The sequence below is a fragment of the Dermacentor albipictus genome, chromosome 9, assembly GCF_038994185.2.
Source record: "Dermacentor albipictus isolate Rhodes 1998 colony chromosome 9, USDA_Dalb.pri_finalv2, whole genome shotgun sequence".
In the NCBI taxonomy this organism is placed as follows: domain Eukaryota; kingdom Metazoa; phylum Arthropoda; class Arachnida; order Ixodida; family Ixodidae; genus Dermacentor; species Dermacentor albipictus.
In genome coordinates, this window is record NC_091829.1 from 67,247,711 (window position 1) to 67,266,822 (window position 19,112).

The 19,112-nt window shown below is 45.9% G+C and overlaps 1 protein-coding gene across 1 annotated transcript in view; it reads left to right on the forward strand.

The window, feature by feature from the left end:
- The window catches only part of LOC139050101 (pikachurin-like), a 194,567-nt gene that overhangs the window by 130,517 nt on the left and 44,938 nt on the right, over positions 1-19,112 (forward strand). Inside the window, exons 3-5 of the mRNA XM_070526314.1 lie at positions 3,718-3,933; positions 9,784-10,154; positions 15,097-15,238. Of these exons, the coding sequence (XP_070382415.1) occupies positions 3,718-3,933; positions 9,784-10,154; positions 15,097-15,238 (729 nt within the window). The remainder of the gene's footprint in view (positions 1-3,717; positions 3,934-9,783; positions 10,155-15,096; positions 15,239-19,112) is intronic.

Here is a 19,112-nt window from a genome sequence, read left to right on the forward strand (position 1 = left end):
GTTGTGATTTAGTTTGAAACTGTTGTTCAATGCTCAAAAGGCACTTTAGGTCGTTCTCATGGGCATGCTAAAAGAGACGTGGAGATGAAATTTGGCAAATGCAGAGTATGTGAACTGAAAATCAAGTTTATAAGATTTCAACATAGTGACGTTGTTTCTGCTTTCACATACTTGTAATTTTGACGAAGTGGTTATTTTCGCCTTACGTATTAGCACAGCATTCATTCTCAGCGTTCATCTTGCAATACTGGCTCTAGGATGTCATATGTCAGTCAAATGAATGCAGTTGTCGTGCATTTGTCATCCATATGTCCCCACCTTCCTTGTCATGTCGCAGTATTCATCGTCGTCATTATACCTCAGTCGCCGTGCCGATAATATTTTGCGCAGGACCTAACTTAACAATCTCAATGGTATTTAAATCTGTTTTCTAAATCTAAAATGTCGTCCAAGGATGGTGGTGGTGGTGGTGGTGAATTGTAGCAACAGGCGGGTTTAGCCTGGCCAACAAGGCCGGCAATTGCTCCGCCCGAGCGTCTCGCACAATACCGCTGAAGGGTTTCACCATGTGTCCATCAAACCAGTCTCTCTTAAGAACTCGATGAGGAGACGTGGAGTTTCTTTTCGGGCTATAACTGATCCCGCGGGAAATATAAGGTGTTGCAGGCGCGCATGCGGAAGGTTCTTGCTTTGCAGATTCTTCAGGAGAGTGTCTCTTTCATCTCGGAATTGCTGGCAGGACCACAAAAAGTGCTCAATGTCTCCTGTCTCGTTGCATGCCGAACAGTTCGGAGAATTGATTCGCCCCGTTTTAAATAACCAGGCCGGTGTATTAGCAGATCCTGTCCTTATTCGATAAAGAAGTGTGGCTTCCTCTCGGTGCAATCGCTTGGTTACGCAGGGCATATGCGGTGGAACCCAAAGCGACGCAAAGTGATTTCGAATGTCCGATTTTTACACTTGATTACTCTTTGGGGCCTTGATTTTGGGAGGATGATAGAGCGCTGCGTATGCAAGCGCATCAGCTTTTTCGTTTCCTGAGATACCAATGTGGGAAGGAATCCACTGAAACTTTACTGTGAAGCCTTTGTTGTTGAGCTCTTTCACGATGGCTAGTGATTTGCGTGGGAACTTGAGGGATGGCAAACCACGGTATATTTGTTGTAATGCGGCCTTTGAGTCCGTAAGGACAACCACAATCTGCGAAGGCAAAGTCTTTAATTTGCGCAGAGCAGAAGCTATTGCTGCGTCTTCCACAACTGTCGACGACGCTATACAGTCCAGACGGCCAGACCACGTATATCTTAGAGAGGGAATATAGAATGCAGCTGCACAGCGGTCTTCGTCTGCCTTGACAGAGCCATCTGTGTATACTTGTAGGTGATTCGGGTAAATCGTGTTCAGATGTTCCAGGACTAATGACTTGGCTTCTGCAGATGGAATGCAGCTCTTTGATTGCAATCGTGGTACACTTAAGTTGCATGTGATGTCCTCGAATGTCCAGGGTGGTTCTATCCTTTCCCTCTGTCTCGAGCAGCGCAATCCTAATACGCGAAGCTTGTTCAATGCTGCATAAAAATGTGAGCGCGGCCTGTTACCTATACGTCGTAAGAGCGCTCTACCGGGCGTAGACTCACTCAATCGTAGGAGCTGGATCATCAGAGCCTGGGAAGCCTGAAGTCGTAGAGGGCGTGACTCAGCTTCGTAGAGCACTTTCTTGTTTGACGCTGGCTGAGGGACTCCAAGGCAAAGTCGGATACCTTTTCTGTGGATGGCTTCTAAGCGCTCGTATTGGCTATCTGAGGGTGACATCAGAGGTAGCTGATACAGGATTCGACTGGTAACCAACGCTGTATGTAGCCGTAGCATGGACGTCGGGTGGTTGCCCCAGCGTATGCCAGCGACTCGCTTGAGCACATGTAGCCTGGGTGACGATGACGCCACAACGTGGTCAACACCGCGGCGCCAGAGTAGCTTGTGGTCGAAGGTAACGCCCAGAAATCGGACGTTGGTGACTTGTCGAATCTGGTATCCGTCCAAATTCAGCGTCAAACGTGTAGATTTTCTTTTTCACTCCAGGAAATAGTACGAATGATGATTTTTCTGCTGATAGTGATAATCCAATCGTTGCCAAGTGGCCCTGAATGGAATTTACTGCTCCCTGGGCTATTCGTGCAAGGCGGCGATGCTGGTAGCCGGAGACCCAAATGCAGATGCAAATGCAGGAAAAAAAAGCTTTTTTTCAGAAAACCCGTAGTTCCCTACCATTCCCCAGCGTATTTCCTAGTTACGCTAAATGCTGGCTTCCTTCCTTTCACTCACACTGCAAAACGTATATAAAGGAGTCACGTGACGTCGCGAACACCTTATTGTCCTCCTCTGACAACGCTGCCGGAGATGAGAGCATCTATATAACGGGTAGTTTCGTACCGTGCTAACTCTGCAATATTACGACTACTGCGACGGCGTCAGGGAGGACCGCTTACTGTGGAACACCTGGAAGAGCGGTGAAAAAAAAAAATCCCGCGGGCATTACCATGTGCTAGCGAAAGTTTTCTTTCCCGTTGATCGGTATGGTCAGTTTGGTTGTTTGGTCGTTGGTTGGTATTTGCCAGTGCGATAACTACACTGCGCACGAGGTACTTACTGATGCGAACGGCCAGTTGACTGTCTTGTAGGTGGCACTTTTAGTGTGCCTCGAATAGACTGTACGACAGGCCATTTACAGAAGCACAGATCTTGGGATCTTGGCCTCACAGTCCATTAGCTCAGAAAGCAGTTCGAGCGCTTCTTCGCTACCTGAAGGCAACTGCAGACTTGAGTGCCCAACTGTAGACACCCTGCATCTACCTTAGTGCATGTGAAAGTGCGGTATAGATTCATGTTTTATGCGAAGCATATTACGAGAAGTCAACCCAGCTCCTCAGGCGCGGTGGTGTCGCCTTCAATGACCTTTGACCCCATGCCATACCACGTGACACCGTGACGTCACGACAGAGGAAACGGGGCTCCAACTCGCGCCGTCGCTCACGGCGTCGCCGCGGTACATAAGCAGCTGCGCTTGTTTCTAGGTGGCTTTGGCTCAACTCTTGCAAGATGGGCTGGGTGGGAATCGAACCCGGGTCTCCGGAGTGTGAGACGGAGACGCTACCACTGAGCCACGAGTACGATGCTTCAAAGCGGTACAAAAGCGCCTCTAGTGAATGCGGTGTTGCCTTAGAAACGAGCTGTTTCTAAGGCTCAGGCGTGCGTCGCTTGCTCAGGCGCACATTTCGTTGCCGCGCCGAACGCTGCGTTGCTCGACGCTCACCGCGTCCAATGCGGGGCGCGTAGTCGCTGCGCCGTAGCCCATTGTCTTACACCCCTTGGCGGTCGACGGGAACGCTGTCGCGTTCCACTCTTGAAGGCGAAGCACAGTAACGCATGAGTTGTTTCTTCGTCTAGCCGAACCAAATATAGCCAAGCAACAGCAGTTCACCAGGCTAAACAGTGGTTCAACAACTAAAATAAAGGCTAGTATGCTTCGCATCCTGGGCTTAACCTTAGCTAAGCCACAGCCATTTTCTTTCTCTCTCTTTCACTCCCCATTACCCTCCCCACGTGTAGGGTAGCAAACTGGATTTAATCTGGTTAAGCTTCCTGTCTTTCCTTCTCCTTTCTCTCTCTCTCTCTCTGTGTGTGTGTGTGTTGACTGTCGAACTTGTGACTTCGCTGCAGCCCTGCAACAAGGTGAACCGGAGCCGGAGAACCGGCACAAGGGCGAGTCACCCACCGTCGCAGCCAGCGACGTCAAACAGAGGACGACGAGCGGCGGCGTGGTGTACGGGAGGCAACCGCCGCTCGTTCGGCGGCGGATGCACGGCAACGCCATAGACTCGACGGGGGGCCAGACGAGGTCCTCCCGCACTGACCAGGGATCGGCCGGAGACGCGGGTGAGAAATGATTGCGACGTGGAGCCGTTTGCGAAGCTGTTCTGTCGACATTCGGGGGCAGAACTTGCAACAGCCTCGACGGGAACACTGTCTCAGAGCGATTGAGGAGAGATGATTTGGTGATCAACAGCTTTAGCTGTCTGTTGGGCTGCTGAGCATGAGGTCGCCGGATCGTATCCCGGCCACGGCGGCCGCATTTTGATGGGGGCGAAATGCGAAAACACCCGTGTACTTATATTTAGGTGCACGTTAAAGAACACTAGGTGGTCGAAATTTCCGGAGTCCTCCACTACGGCGTGCCTCATAATCAGAAAGTGGTTTTGGCACGTAAAACTCAAAAAAAAATTTTTTTAGCTTTAGCTGTTCCGTATGCATGCCGTACCGTTAGCGAAAGACCGAAGACGCGGATGTTCGATGATGATGATAATGATGATGGTGATCATCATCACCGCCATCGTCTGTCTTCAAATAGCTAAGGCTATTTGTTGTTCTATTCGTGCTTTAAAAACTTTCTGCTTGATTTAATCTTTAAACACCAGCAGCAGCGCTGGTGGCGCCGCCTTGTGACGTTGCGTTCAATCAAACCACAGAAAACCATTTTTTGTTTCAGTGACTGGCTAAATAAATGCTAGCGAAAAAGGGCACTCGAGGCAACATAATGCCTTTAGCAACTTATTGAGAATGAGTGTCAGTAAATGCATCACAGTTACAAAATTTGATTTCAGATGGTTGGAGATTGCTCTGAAGGAAAGTTAACATGGCCAAAGGATACTTTGTGAATTTTTACTTGAATGTTCATAATTGCTCAGTAATTAAATAGAAGTAGAAGTAAGGTGATTGCATTCACGAAATTGAGCCACTCGGTTTCCCTAATTCTTTCCACTCCTTTGAGGAATCGCATGTAGTAGTTGGGACTACTTGTTCGACTGCAGTGAGAAATCCAATGGCGTCAAAAGAACGGCAGAGGCACAGTGAAACTATAAAGAGCGCAACGTGCGACGATACACAGTAAATGTGTCGTCGCACTACCAATATGTGGTGGCGTGTTCTACACAACAGTTGAGGACTGGGCGTTTTGGTATTGCATTCTGCAGCTGGTTAAGCGCAACTAGGAAATGAAGAAACAAGCCTAGCCGGCCAGAAGAAGGAACAGAGTGCTGACTTCCAAGTGGTTTTATTCGCATGTTGCACGAAATATATAGCCACAAGAGAGAATCAAGCAATGTCGTCACAACACGTCACATCGAGAGAAGACTACTCCTTCATAGGTTGTAGTACATGCGCAATTCTGTCATGCACGGCTAAACTCATCAAGAAATCTTACTTCCTGTGAACGTGGGCACAAAGATGGCGCGCTAACACACGTGTCTGCCGGCACTTGCTGTGAAATCGGCTTCAACAATCTCCCGCGCAAGTTGTGACCGGTGCGTTTTTCAGCACTTCACGCCGATGAAAATTCGGCTTACTATCGCGATTCTGGACGAAAGCCGAATTTTCATCCCTGTGAAGTGCTGAAAAAGCACTTCACAGCACAACCTGCGTTGCCTGGCTCGTGGTAAGTTTGAGTTCAGCCAGCCACCGAAGTAGCTGTGTCTTTCCGGCCCCGCATTTCAGATATTTAGTGCTACGGCTCGGTAACTAGAAACATCGTTGCCATGGCGACGGCAGCACAGTCTCCCAAACATCTACACAAATAGCCACCCGTTACAACTTCCGATCGGGGCTTCTGACAAGCAGACGACGAACCCAGCCCGGCCTCGCGCAATACGTAGGAACTATCACATGTCATCACGTGCCTGGGTGCTCTTCTGATGATTCTATTCATCTATCCATCTGTCTATCTAGCCGCATACGTCTCGTTGCTGTCATGGTCGTTTCGTTAACTTGGTATGTACCAAAATTGGCACAGTATGCCAAGAGTGTATGACGAACATAAATGATAGGTCATGACTGGAATGTCATAGCATGCAGGGGGGATATTCTGTAAGAGTCCATCTAGTGAAGTGTCCATTTCGGCCACTGCTGATTGGATTCAGCTGCACGAGCGAGGAGGATACGAGCGGCCCCAGCCAATCATCAGAGGCCGGTTCCTGTAGGAACCGATGTTATGCGAAGCAGTGTGCGGGAAGCCTAGCAAGTTAACGAAACGACCACGACAGAACCAAGACGTAGACTGGTGTTTCATGACCCGGGGAGGTATTCTGTAGGACAGCAAGTGGAGTCCTACAGAATACCTCCCCGGGTCATGAAACACCAGTCTACGTACATTGTTTAACTGCGCGAGCAAACGAACCACAAAGACAGCGAGGGACAAGGACGGGCGCAGACTTGCAACTAAAGTTTATTCCACAAGGTACACATATAAATACACACCCGACATACATCACTGCGCGTGCGCGAAAAAAGGGGAAGGTAAAAGAAAAGTAAAACCTTGTATATGCGAAACGCGACCTACCTACGCTCGTCAATAAACCTAATCTCACTGGTATGTAAATAAACTGAGGTGTCACTGACACATTGTTGTCCCTTCTTTTTAATATGGTACGCCTCGAGTAGCTCTCTGGCTCGGCTATCTCGGCAGCGGCACAAAATCTTTGTTTCCTTCATGATCGGCTTGCACGTGCACGCCAGGCAGTGGACAGGCAGGTGCCCATTCGTTTTATTTCTAATAGATAATTCGTGCTCACGCAAGCGCACATTCACACACCTTCCTGTTTGGCCAATGTAAACTTTGCCGCATGATAGAGGTATCTGGTATACTACTCCAACACTGCAAGCTACGTGGGAAATGGAGTGCTTAGTTCCGCACCCTTGGAAGTTATTTTTACTTCTTTCTATGCGCGAGCATAGCCCAGCGAGCTTACCGGGAGCCGAGAACGCTACCTCAACTCCATACCGTTTCACAACCTTTTTTAAGTTGTGGGAAGTCTTGTGAACATAAGGTACAACTGTCCGTTTCTTATTTTTGCGCTCCCTTGTGTCTTGAGCAACATTGCCTTCCGTCTTTGTCTTCTTAAGCACTGCCTCCACTACTGCTGAAATGACTGATTGCGGGAAACCGGCTTCTTGCAGCCTTACAATCTGCTTGTCAAAGCTTTCCTGTATTTTGTGCGTGCAGGACTTCCTTAAGGCTGATAAGATGCACTGGGTGGCTATTGCCCGCTTTACCGTTTTTGAATGAGCCGAATCGTAGGGCAACAATTTCTTTTGGGATCTTGGGTTATATTTCCAGCACACATGGTCGTCACAGAAGCTTATAGCGTTGTCTAAAAACTGAATATTATTATCCTTTGTTAGCTCATGGGTGAATGTTAAACCTTTGCCAAGGCGCTGAAAAATGTGTAGTACACCTGCGATGGCGTCGTGATATGTGTAGCTGGCTTGCTTTTTTAAAAGTACAAGAAAATCGTCAACATAACGGAACACGGTAACAACCAGGTCACGATCGATCTCTTCGTTTACCGCTCTGTCAAATTCCGATAAGTAAATATTGCACAAAATTGGAGCAACGCAAGATCCTATACATATACCTTGTTTCTGTACGTAATAGTCTCCTTTAAACTGGATGAAGGTAGATTTTAGGTAAAACTCAAGCAACGCTAAAAACCTATTAACAGTCAAGCCGGTAGAATTCTGAAAAGACACTTCGCCATTAACTTCAATACATTTCTGAACAGCCTGAAACAATGCAGCGTGAGGGATAGAATAAAACAAATCTTCTATGTCAATGGAAAAAGCATGGCCAATATCGTCCCTCAACTCTATAAAGCTAGTAACAGCTTCCGAGTTCCTTGTTTCAAACGGGTCGTGCAATTTCAGGTGCGATAAACATTTCTGCAAAAACTTGCTTACTTCGTTCTGCCAAGATCCTCTTTCACTCACGATAGACCGGAAAGGGATATCGTCTTTGTGCGTCTTGGCCGTAAAAAACACGAACAAGCCATCACCTTTACTTTTGTTGACTGAGGTAGCCAGTTTGTTCAGTTCCATCTCCTTGCACATAGAAACGGCCTTCGCCTTTGTCCTTGCGGCTTTCACTGGCACAGGCTTGAAGTTCTTTTTCACAGCAGCCGTCGCCTTCTCGTCGAAAAGCCCCGACGGCATTACCACAAAGCCTCCTTCTTTATCCTGTTGTAGCAGTCTGAGGTCGTTCTGTCTAAAAAACCTGACGATTTCTGACGTTGGGTCCTTCCGCTTTGGCCTTTCTTCAGTCTTCTTGACTGTGTTGATTAGGCAGTTCACGCCATCCAACAAACACCTTTCTTGATCCTCTGCCTCCGCTTGCTTGGCCAGGCTCCGGTTTAGGGTCAACCATTCATGTGCTTCCAGTGAAGTTTCCATGCTGTACTTAGGCCCTTTCTTGAGGGTGGACAGCATTCTCTCGGGCACCGCAGCTTCTCCGAGCTGCATAACGTTACCCAAAGCTTGTGGTTTGGTGTTCTTGACCTTTGCTAAGGCATCTCGGAGGTAACAGCGCCACCAACGTTCCGTCGTCTGAGCTTCTAGCCGTTTGGCGTCACGCATCTTGATGGCAGCCAGCCATGCAGGGTAATTCGCAAAGAAGAGAAGTCGTAGCAAGTCTTCGAACCTCCGCGTCTGCTCCTTCAGCTCGTCGCGTATATTTCGACATACTTGTTTTCCATGTTTCAACGAAGGTTTAACATGCCCATACAATCGGAGTACTTCTTCAGGAACCACATTCTTCCTTATGTAGAAGGCATACAAGCGCGCGCGGCACTTCGCAGTGACGATGTTGGCGATGATCTCCGGAACACGGTTTACAGGAGTGGGAACACAAAAACCATAGCCCGCTGTAGAAGATACATAGTTTAGTAGAACTTGTTGTTGGGCGAGTTGGTAGGTATTAGCGAACATTGTTTAACTGCGCGAGCAAACGAACCACAATGACAGCGAGGGACAAGGACGGGCGCAGACTTGCAACTAAAGTTTATTCCACTCCCGGTAAGTTTATTAAGTAAATTATTATTAAATTATTAAGGTAAGTTATTTATTAAAGTTTATTCTCGGCTCCCGGTAAGCTCGCTGGGCTATGCTCGCGCATAGAAAGAAGTAAAAATAACTTCCAAGGGTGCGGAACTAAGCACTCCATTTCCCACGTAGCTTGCAGTGTTGGAGTAGTATACCAGATACCTCTATCATGCGGCAAAGTTTACATTGGCCAAACAGGAAGGTGTGTGAATGTGCGCTTGCGTGAGCACGAATTATCTATTAGAAATAAAACGAATGGGCACCTGCCTGTCCACTGCCTGGCGTGCACGTGCAAGCCGATCATGAAGGAAACAAAGATTTTGTGCCGCTGCCGAGATAGCCGAGCCAGAGAGCTACTCGAGGCGTACCATATTAAAAAGAAGGGACAACAATGTGTCAGTGACACCTCAGTTTATTTACATACCAGTGAGATTAGGTTTATTGACGAGCGTAGGTAGGTCGCGTTTCGCATATACAAGGTTTTACTTTTCTTTTACCTTCCCCTTTTTTCGCGCACGCGCAGTGATGTATGTCGGGTGTGTATTTATATGTGTACCTTGTGGAATAAACTTTAGTTGCAAGTCTGCGCCCGTCCTTGTCCCTCGCTGTCTTTGTGGTTCGTTTGCTCGCGCAGTTAAACAATGTTCGCTAATACCTACCAACTCGCCCAACAACAAGTTCTACTAAACCAGTCTACGTCTTGGTTCTGTCGTGGTCGTTTCGTTAACTTGCTAGGCTTCCCGCACACTGCTTCGCATAACATCGGTTCCTACAGGACATGGGATCTGCCGGCTTCTTTTCTTTTTCTTCTTGCATTCTTCCACGCTGTGTAACCTGAAGCGCTTTTCGGTCTCTCCGCAGAGTACGAGAACAACAACGTGGACGCCATCTTGGGCGAAGATGCCGACCTGTCCCGGCAGCAACTGCATCGCAGCAGCGGCGCGAGCCAGTTGTCTCGGTCGGCGGGTCACAAGCGAGCTTCGCTAAGCGGAGCCGAAGCGGTCGACGACGGCTGGCAGGGCGACGACCCGGGCCCGGCGCCGTCGGCGTCGTGGGACGCCGACCGGCAACGATCCTGGCAGGAGGAGGACGACCCCTGGTCCGACGATGTCCGGTATCCGTCGGACAAGCAGCGCAGGCGCCGTGGACCGGCCACCGAGGCTGGCGGAGCGGGCAGCCGCTACGAGCCGCTCAACACGATCGCCATGACGACCGTGGCCACCACCAGCGATGTACGAGATATTTATTTATTTATTTATTTAATTATTTATTTATTTATTTATTTATTCATTTACATTGACTTACAGGTCCATCGAAGAGCATTGAATAATGGGGGCAACTGTAATTACATGACAAAAATAGCAAAGTGCAACATCGTTATGCAATATTACCGCGCAACGAAGTCAGGTTACCACGGAATGTTTCGCGATTGGAGACGACACTATATGACGACACTTTTTTCTTGACCCTCGCTATTTCGTATCATCGTTACGTAATTTTTCGTGTAGTCGTGTGCTTGTGGTCAGTCAGAGTCCCCGTTTTAACGATTAACTCCGCTTTATTCTCGCTTCCGGTATTGCTTCAGACAACGGCTGAGTTATCGTTATCGCCTGTGCAGAGACTCATTGCGGCGAATGATAAGGGGAATAGAGAATGAGATGAATCGTTACAAAAAAAGTTGCCGCTGTGTTCACTTATCTGTGTAACCGGAATTGTCTGGTCATTACCAACGACGTGCGCGTACTGGCTAATCATTGTTGCATCTATTACCTTTATTGGTTCGCTGCATTTCACGCGTGGGCACCATTTTAGCATACGAACCAACGGAATTCACTTCGCTTGTCTATGTGGCCGGCAATATGCACTAACCCTAACTCGAACAATACAGGCCGGAGCAGTAGTGGGTGCTCGATCGCTCGGACAAAGGTTTATCAACATTTTTATCTGATGTGTTTAGCTGGATTGCACTTGCCTCCGCTTTGGGCTCTCTTAGGCAAAAGTAAGTCGCGAAGACCTCATGGCAATTGTGAGTCTATCCGGACCTTCGGCAGCGCAGTATCACCGACTTAGCCGTAATCATCGATCTCTCCGTAGCCGTAACCGTAGCCGTAATTTCGATCTATCACAGGTTCAGTGTCGACTATATTACGCTCTGTTCGAGTAGGGAAATTTTCCGCTGTAGTTAGCGTAGATTTCTTTCTGAAAAAGAAGCATTTAGCTCGGGGCCTACTCCGGGGTCGCCTGTTCAAAGACACGTAAAACGTGGAAATGCTTTTATGAGACGACAGCTGGCGAGAGAGAGGAAGCGTAACAGAGAAAGCTAGCTTATAATTTTCGACGCCCAAGGTTCTTTAACGCTCCCTGAAATTTCCGAACGCGGGCTTGTAATTTGCACAGCCATACGCATAGAAATGCAAAAAACAGAGCAGCGAAGGAACCCTTAGATGTAATGAATACACGCCCATACGTTTCACACGCCTTTCATAAAGATAGAGGCCGTAGTGTCGTCACTGCTGGGATGATGCAATTCAATCTTTAGTCAAATGTTAGTGGTGTGTTCCTCGCACATTTTGTGGTTGTCGTTTACGCTGCAACGCCATACACGTTACTTACGATCTGGTTATGTGATGTTTCGCAAGAAGGAACAAACAGCTTGCGACACCGTCCGAGATGAAAGATACTGCCCGAAAAGATGTTCCTCTGCCCGGAATGATGCAATATTTCGGAGACCCCGAAAGATAACTCGACATGATCACACTGCTTCGGGTCACGTTATTATTATTTTTTCGCTGGTTAGAAGAACGAGTGGTGGTTAGAATTGCGCACTCCGTCTGGCCGATAAAGGAGGACCTCGTCGGCTATTTGCCGGATTTGTTACAGGATCCCCGCAAGCTTAGTACTGCTCCCTACACGCCACGCGTTATCGATATGGCTTCTTTCTTGCCTTGCGCAAGGTTCCCACGATTGCGGTCAGGCTGGCAGCATGGCAGCTGACAAAATTTCCCGCTAATATCTGCTGAGAGGGTGTTTTAATTATAGGCGTCTCGTTGCGGGCGCCTGAGCCGTCGTAAAACGCAGATTGTTATAGAAAGGCATCGCACAATATTGTGCCTGTTCCACCTATCTCGGTTGATAGTGGGCAAGTGTAAGCGTATGGTATAGTAAGTAGGCGTAGCTTGCAGGCAGTGGGGCACTCTGGTAACTTTCTTGATGGCGAAATGCGAAAATACCCTTGTACTTAGATTTACGTGCGCGTTAGTGAATCCCAGGTGGTCCAAATTGCCGCAGTCCCTCACTACGCCGTGCCTCACAATGAGATAGTGGTTTTGGCACGTAAAAACCGACAATTTAAGTTTACTTCATTGATGCTGCGCACCATATATATTTTATGGCATTTCTTAGTCTGGTTTATTACCTCTGGGATGGCGTCATCGTAACAGCATATTGCTGACTGCCGTTAATCTTTACTGCACTTGCGCCTAAACCACCTGCTCCCTAATGCGAAATTTAAACGCAGCTGTGTATGCATCATTATCTGAACGGGAAGCTGTATCAGCTTCCACTTTGCTGTAGGGTGTAACTGGTGTTCGCCGTAGAAAATACTTTCTCCTTTTATTGCTCATCATAATGAGGTAATCGCAAATTAATCGCCGCTATTGTAGTGGGGCAATTCAGCCAAGCGGATGAGGGATCAGGATGAACACATGCAGCCAGCGGTGACGACTACTGAAATGTTACACGGGGTATTACACGCCATCATTCGTCCTCTTAAATACATTCTGCGTACAGTACACCGTTTTCATTCTCTGTTACATCTTTGCGGAGGTAGAGATTCTCTTGAAGTCCTGCATGAAATTGTCCTCTCGTGTTTGTGGGCTCCGGGCAGACTGTTGACATCGACCTCATGAATGTATTGCTTGCTTTGAACACTACTGGTCCCGCTTTTGAACACTTGCGAATGTTTAAACATTACCCCGCGTTGATTGATGGATTGACGGTGGAGCTTCACACTAAGGCTCAATACAGCTGTGCGGCTTTCATTATGCTATCTGAGAGCACGATGCCTTCTGCACTGATTTTATTTTTGTCCCCGTCCCATAATTAAATTTTCTGGTTCCGGCCTGCATTACTGGCTGTAAAAATTCCACTAATGAATGACAGCACTTTGTGTCACTTTTAGGCACGACGGCAAATAGTTTCGTACTTCCAGGGAGAAATTTGGTGCCCCCATCTGTGTGGGTTTATCAAAACCAACGTACGGGTTTTGGCTAGTTGGTAACAAATGAACGTCCCTTGCAAAAAATAATAATAATAATAATAATAAAATACGTGGTTGTGTGTGCGTGTGTTTTTTTTTTGCTCTTGTAGTTGTTTTTGACGATTGTGATGACCCTAAAAGCAGTTCAACCTACCCAGGCCGCACTGGTCCCAGTTAGCGCGAGAAATCCTAGCATGAGAGAGTTTTTTTTTTCCTCTTCATTTTTCCAGCTTTGGATTTCTTCAGTTTTTCTTGTAGCGGATAAACAGCTAAACAATATGAGCTTATATTCGTCTATCTTTAATCAAATATTCACGTACACAAATGGGATGTCTGGCTTTAATGTCCTTATTATTACACTATACTACTATTGTTTTTCTTACGCTTCACCAATGTATTTCTTACGCTTCCATTGCCCGCAATTTCCTGTCGTGGTAGTATGCTAAGGTCCGAAGACATCATATCCCATATTTCTCAGCGCAGCGTTGTTCCCATAAATGTAACCTGTATATAGCCTCGCGCTCGTGGTTCCTTCCTCGTAACCGCTTCGGTTAAGGTCCTGGGTACCTGGTTCTCGCGACAGAGCAGCGCAGCGGTCACTGTGACAGGCGGCTCTATTGGTCGCCAGACGCGTCTTCAAGGTGTCATGGCTGTCCTGGAGAAACGTCGATAACAGGTCTCCATTGCCGATGCCTGAAATAACACCACAACGCGACACTTTGTTTTTTGAGAGAGACAAAGCATGGAGAGCAGGTTATTCAGACTTTCCTCCGGTTTGTTACCCTACGCTGCGCGAGTATCTGAAAGGAAGAATAGAAATATGGAACGAGGGAGAGAGTGAAAACTACGTGCGGGGTGAGGATGCACAAGAATTTAAACAGTCGCTGAGGTGTGCGGACCTGTAATCGTCATTGTGGGATTCGGCGCGCGGCAGGCTGTTACTAGCATTTTCAGTTATGTACGGCCGGCTTCGTCCGTGTAACACCATAATGTCAGCAGTTCCAATCCTAAGCACGTTCTTATGTTAACCTCGCGCATGAAAGCTAAAATTGTCATCCATCCGAACGTGGCCTGAAGCTACATAGGAAACCCACACCTGTTTCTCAGAAAGAAGGTTTTACACATGACAAAAAAAAAAGAAATTGTTCTGCTCCGGAAATGTCTTTCCGGTGTGGTCGCTCTACCGTCCTAGCTAGGTAACTAGGAAGCTAACAGCTTACAGCTCGAGGATGAATTAATCGATAGCTCGGAGCACAGGGACGCTGAATACTAATTTTTCAGAACGAAAGCTTCACGGCAGAGGTAAAAAGGAATACTTTCTGGTTCGGCATTCGAACCCGGGACCAAAGCCTTTCCGGGGCGTTCACTCTAACATCTGAGCCAACCAGAAGGCGAGCAGATGGCAGCGTGAGGGTGAGTCAATCGGCATCTTGAAACACAGGGACAACTCGCAGCTACGAGGGAAACCTGTGATCCGTAAAATAATTTACACGCTTAGAAGTGAATAATGGTGCAAATCAATCCCTGATTCACACCCTTACACATAGACAGGGTGTAAGGGTTGGAGTTATAGACCGATTTACACCGTTATTCACTTTTAAGCGTATGAATTATTTTACAATGTACGAGTTTCCCTTGTAGTGAAGCAGGGTTTGGGTACGGGCTAGTGGATATTCCATTGCAACCATCACTTACAGCGCGTACATAGACAGGGTAGGGTCCCTGTCTATGCACGCGCTGTAAGTTATGTAGCAGCTTTGTAGTAGTCCTTTGTAGTAGTCCTTTGTAGTAGCTTCGTGCTTACAGTCTGGTGTGGATGCGAATTCTTTTTCTCGTGAACGTCCCTCCACCTTGCGGGGTCCCGCAGGATTTATTTTGCCGTAACCTTTCGCGCGTGCCAACCATCTCCCTTGCAGGAGTCGGTGATGGCCCCGGGCATTGCGTCGCCGTGCCAGCAGCTGTCCTGTTCGCGGACGGGACGCTGCGTCCAAGACGAACGGACGGGCAGCGTGCGCTGCGCGTGCGGGCTCGGCTACACGGGCGCCTTTTGCGACCAAGGTGAGCCCCGAGTTTGAATGGTTTGAATGGTTTATTTTTATCATCAGTTCAGCATACATACCCAGTGGTACAGCGGGAAGGGGTGGCGAAAAGGCAACTGAATGCCTGACAACGCGCCAATCCCCGCCCAGACCACGACATTGCACAACACTCAGCGAGTCACTAGATAATACATAAATGTAGTAACAAACGAAAAAAAGAAAAGAAAAACAATTGTTGCAGTACACTCAGCCTGTAATACATAATACATAAATATAACACTACATAATGACACATAATGTAACACTAATACATCATGGAATACATAAATGCAGAAGAGAAAAAAAGAACTAAGCCATGGTTTTAATAAGTGAACTAGAACATAATTGATATGAACAGCTTGTTGACAAAAAATTTTCATGGCTGAATTTTGAGGCACAATGCAGTTCTGGAAGAAAGCTTATACAATATAAGGAAGTCTTACACGGAAGAGAAAGAAAAAAAATGTCATGTTTGAAGCGCCATTAGATAAGCATGCATCTTTTTTTTGAAAATTGCTACTGATCGGCTTTCATTCACTATGCTTATGGCCGTCATGTTAGAGTTTAGAAATGAAGGTATAAGGTGCGTTAGTTTTTGCTTGCCGTAGTTGGTTCGAATCCTTTCACTGTAATAGGTGGTTTTCCTAAGATTATACGTGTGTGTTTCCCGCGAGTAGGTATCCTGAAATATACCTGCGTCCGATTTAATTTGATTGTAGATGACTGTCGCTAGTTTTTTAAGGAATATGTTTTCTAATTTTAATGTGCTGTGCTTATGGAAAAGTGTAGCAGAAGGCGTTCGGCGCGGAACATTTTCGATAATACGCAAGATTCTTTTTTGGAGCCTGTGAATACTATCTTTATTTGTTTGTGTTGTTGTGCCCCAGATTAATAGGCAGTAATGTATGCGCGAGTAAACTAAAGTGTAATAAAGCTGCTTTGTCACCCAGAGGGGTAGTAAACATCTGATTTTGCCAATTATGCCAATGGATCGCGATATGTGGGTGCGAAGATTATCTATGTGATTGGACCAATTCAATGTTTCTTGAAAGATAACGCCTAGAAATTTTTGAGTCTGGACGCGCTCAATTAAAGCTCCTTGGAATGTGAGCTGCGTATTGTGGAGAATACAATGGTTCCGAGGTTTAAAAATGATGTACTTTGTTTTCTTAATGTTTAATTCGAGCTTATTTGTTCTCAGCCATAGCGACAAATTGCTAAGCCAAAGGTTCGCTTCTTGTACTAGAGTAGACATATCCTGACCCGAGAAAAAGACGTTAGTGTCATCGGCATATAATATTATATCTGGTGTTAGAGGTACGTTTACGATGTCATTTATATAAAATAAGAATAAAAGTGGCCCAAGTATAGAACCCTGTGGGACGCCGTACTTGATCTTGCCCATTTGTGACTTCGAGTGCTGCATATCTGTATACTGATACCGATTAGTAAGGTAACTTCTTATTAAATCGAGGGGCGTACCTCTTATTCCATATTCATACAGCTTTTGCAAAAGAATTTCATGCTTAATCGAATCAAAAGCTTTTTTAAAGTCGAGAAATATACCAATTGTGTGATGTTTTAGCTCAAAATGTTCAATAATTTGATCTTTAATAGATAATAAGGCCTTTTCAGTACATTTGTTCTTCTGAAATCCGTATTGATGTTCGGTTATAATTTTGTTTAAGCTACAAAAGTTTGCAATTCGCACATATATGACACGTTCTATAATTTTTGAAAAAATGGGCAAAACGGAAATGGGCCTGTAGTTATTCATGTCATTTTCATTACCCCCTTTGTGAACAACGGATACTCTAGCAATTTTCAGTTTCTCCGGGAATGTTCCAGTGCTCAAAATAAGGTTGCAAATATGTGCAAGTGGTGCGCTTATGTGTTCTGAAACTGCTTTTAGAGGTTCTGCTTTTATATTGTCAAAACCCACAGCACATTTGTTACTTAAATTCTGTATCAGCGAGGCTACTTCCGATTCATTCGTGGGAGTTAGGAAAATAGATTCCGAGACGTGTGTTTTAATATACGATTTGTAAGACTGGACAGAACCATTTGAAATATCAGAAGCTCCTGAACTCAAAAAATGCTCATTGAACATATCGGCAAGTAAAGTACCTGAACAAGATCTGCCCTCTATTTGAAGCTGAGAGATAGTCTTCGTATTTTTCCTTTGCAAAAGATCGTTCACAGCGTTCCAAATTGCTTTCTGATCATTGAGTATGTTTGCGAACTTTTTTTCATAGTAGCTAAATCGCGCCTTTTTAATGTCAGATCCTATCTTATTTCTGACCTGCTTAAATTCAACCAAATAGTCTAAGCGCTTTGTTTTTATGAATTCGGTGAACAACTTATCTCTTGCTTTCATTCTTTTCAAAAGTGAACCGTCTATCCATGGTTTTCTCGCCCTCTTGTTTATCTTATGCACCACAATCGGAAAAGCTAAATTATAAAGGTCTGTTAACTTTGTTATGAATATGTCGTAGGCATTCACAGGGTCAGTATTATTGAAAATACAGCTCCAATCAGTGTCAGCGACAACATTCTGAAAATGCTTAATTGTTTCTTGGTTAATCTGTCTACGCTGTGTAGGATTTGCTGGATTTCGTTTTTTTACGCACCACGGCAAAAATGCAAAAATCGGCAGGTGATCGCTGACTCCAGGTGTTAGAACCCCTGTGCATATTTCATTTTTGTAGTTTGTGAAACATAAATCCAAGGCAGTTTCAGTCAACTGTGTTATCCTTGTAGGTACATAAATTGTGTTTTCATAGCCAAAAGAGAGCATTCTGTCAAGAAAATTTTGTTTGTTGTTGCTTGGTGATAGCATATCTATGTTGAAATCGCCTGTAACAATCACGCGTGCGCCATTCTGTTCACAATACTCAAGCATTTCATCCATGAAATTAAGGAAATCAGACACATTTCCAGAAGGGGGCCTATATATAGTAACTACTAAAAGGCTTTGACATTCTATCATGACAGATTCAAAGTGAGAGGATATTACAGTATATTCTTTGACAATATTGTATTTAACGCTGTCATGAACATAAATCGATACACCACCACCCCTTTGGTTTTCCCTGCAGATTGATGCACAACTGTAGTTCGTAAATGGCACGGTATCATGGTTATCAGTAGACCATGTTTCAGTGAAAGCTAAGAAATCAAACTGGTGATTTAGGCTGTTCAAAAAGTAGTCGACACTATCTTTTTTGTTTTGAAGACTTTGCGCATTAAGGTGAATCAGTGATAACTGTTTTTTCTGGCGTGAAGCAATTTTCTGGAAGGCCTCAGTATCATAGTAGTTTGTTATGTTTGTGAATAGAACGTAAGCACTTCTTGCGATCAGCTATCTTTCATGTTATCGTATTTTGTCTAGGTCATGCACTGTTGCAATTCTAATCACCCTATCACTCGGGCTGCGGCGCACGAAAAGTTTGCCATTCTTGTGCCATGCGAAATCGTACTTATTTTCAAGAGCCCTATTTTTCATTTCCCAGAAAAGCTTCTTATTGCAAGCCGTGAGGTTTTCACTGAAGAATATAGCTGACTTTGTTTTCTTCAATTGTCCTTTCTTTGCAAGCCATCTTTCTTTAGTTTGACGAGATCAAAACCTCACCATCACAGTATTGGGCTTGTCTCCCTTCCTCTCGTTTCTAGAAGCTAGTCTGTGGGCGGCTTCAATGTCAGACTCGGAAAGCTGTGGAAGCCCAAGTTCAGTTGCCAGTTGGTTGAGCTTTACCAGAAGGTTCTCATTTTCGTGATAGGCCAAACCGTTCACTTCAAGATTTAGGCGCCTGCTGTACTGATCTAGCTCGTTCAACTCATGCTGAAGTTTTTCC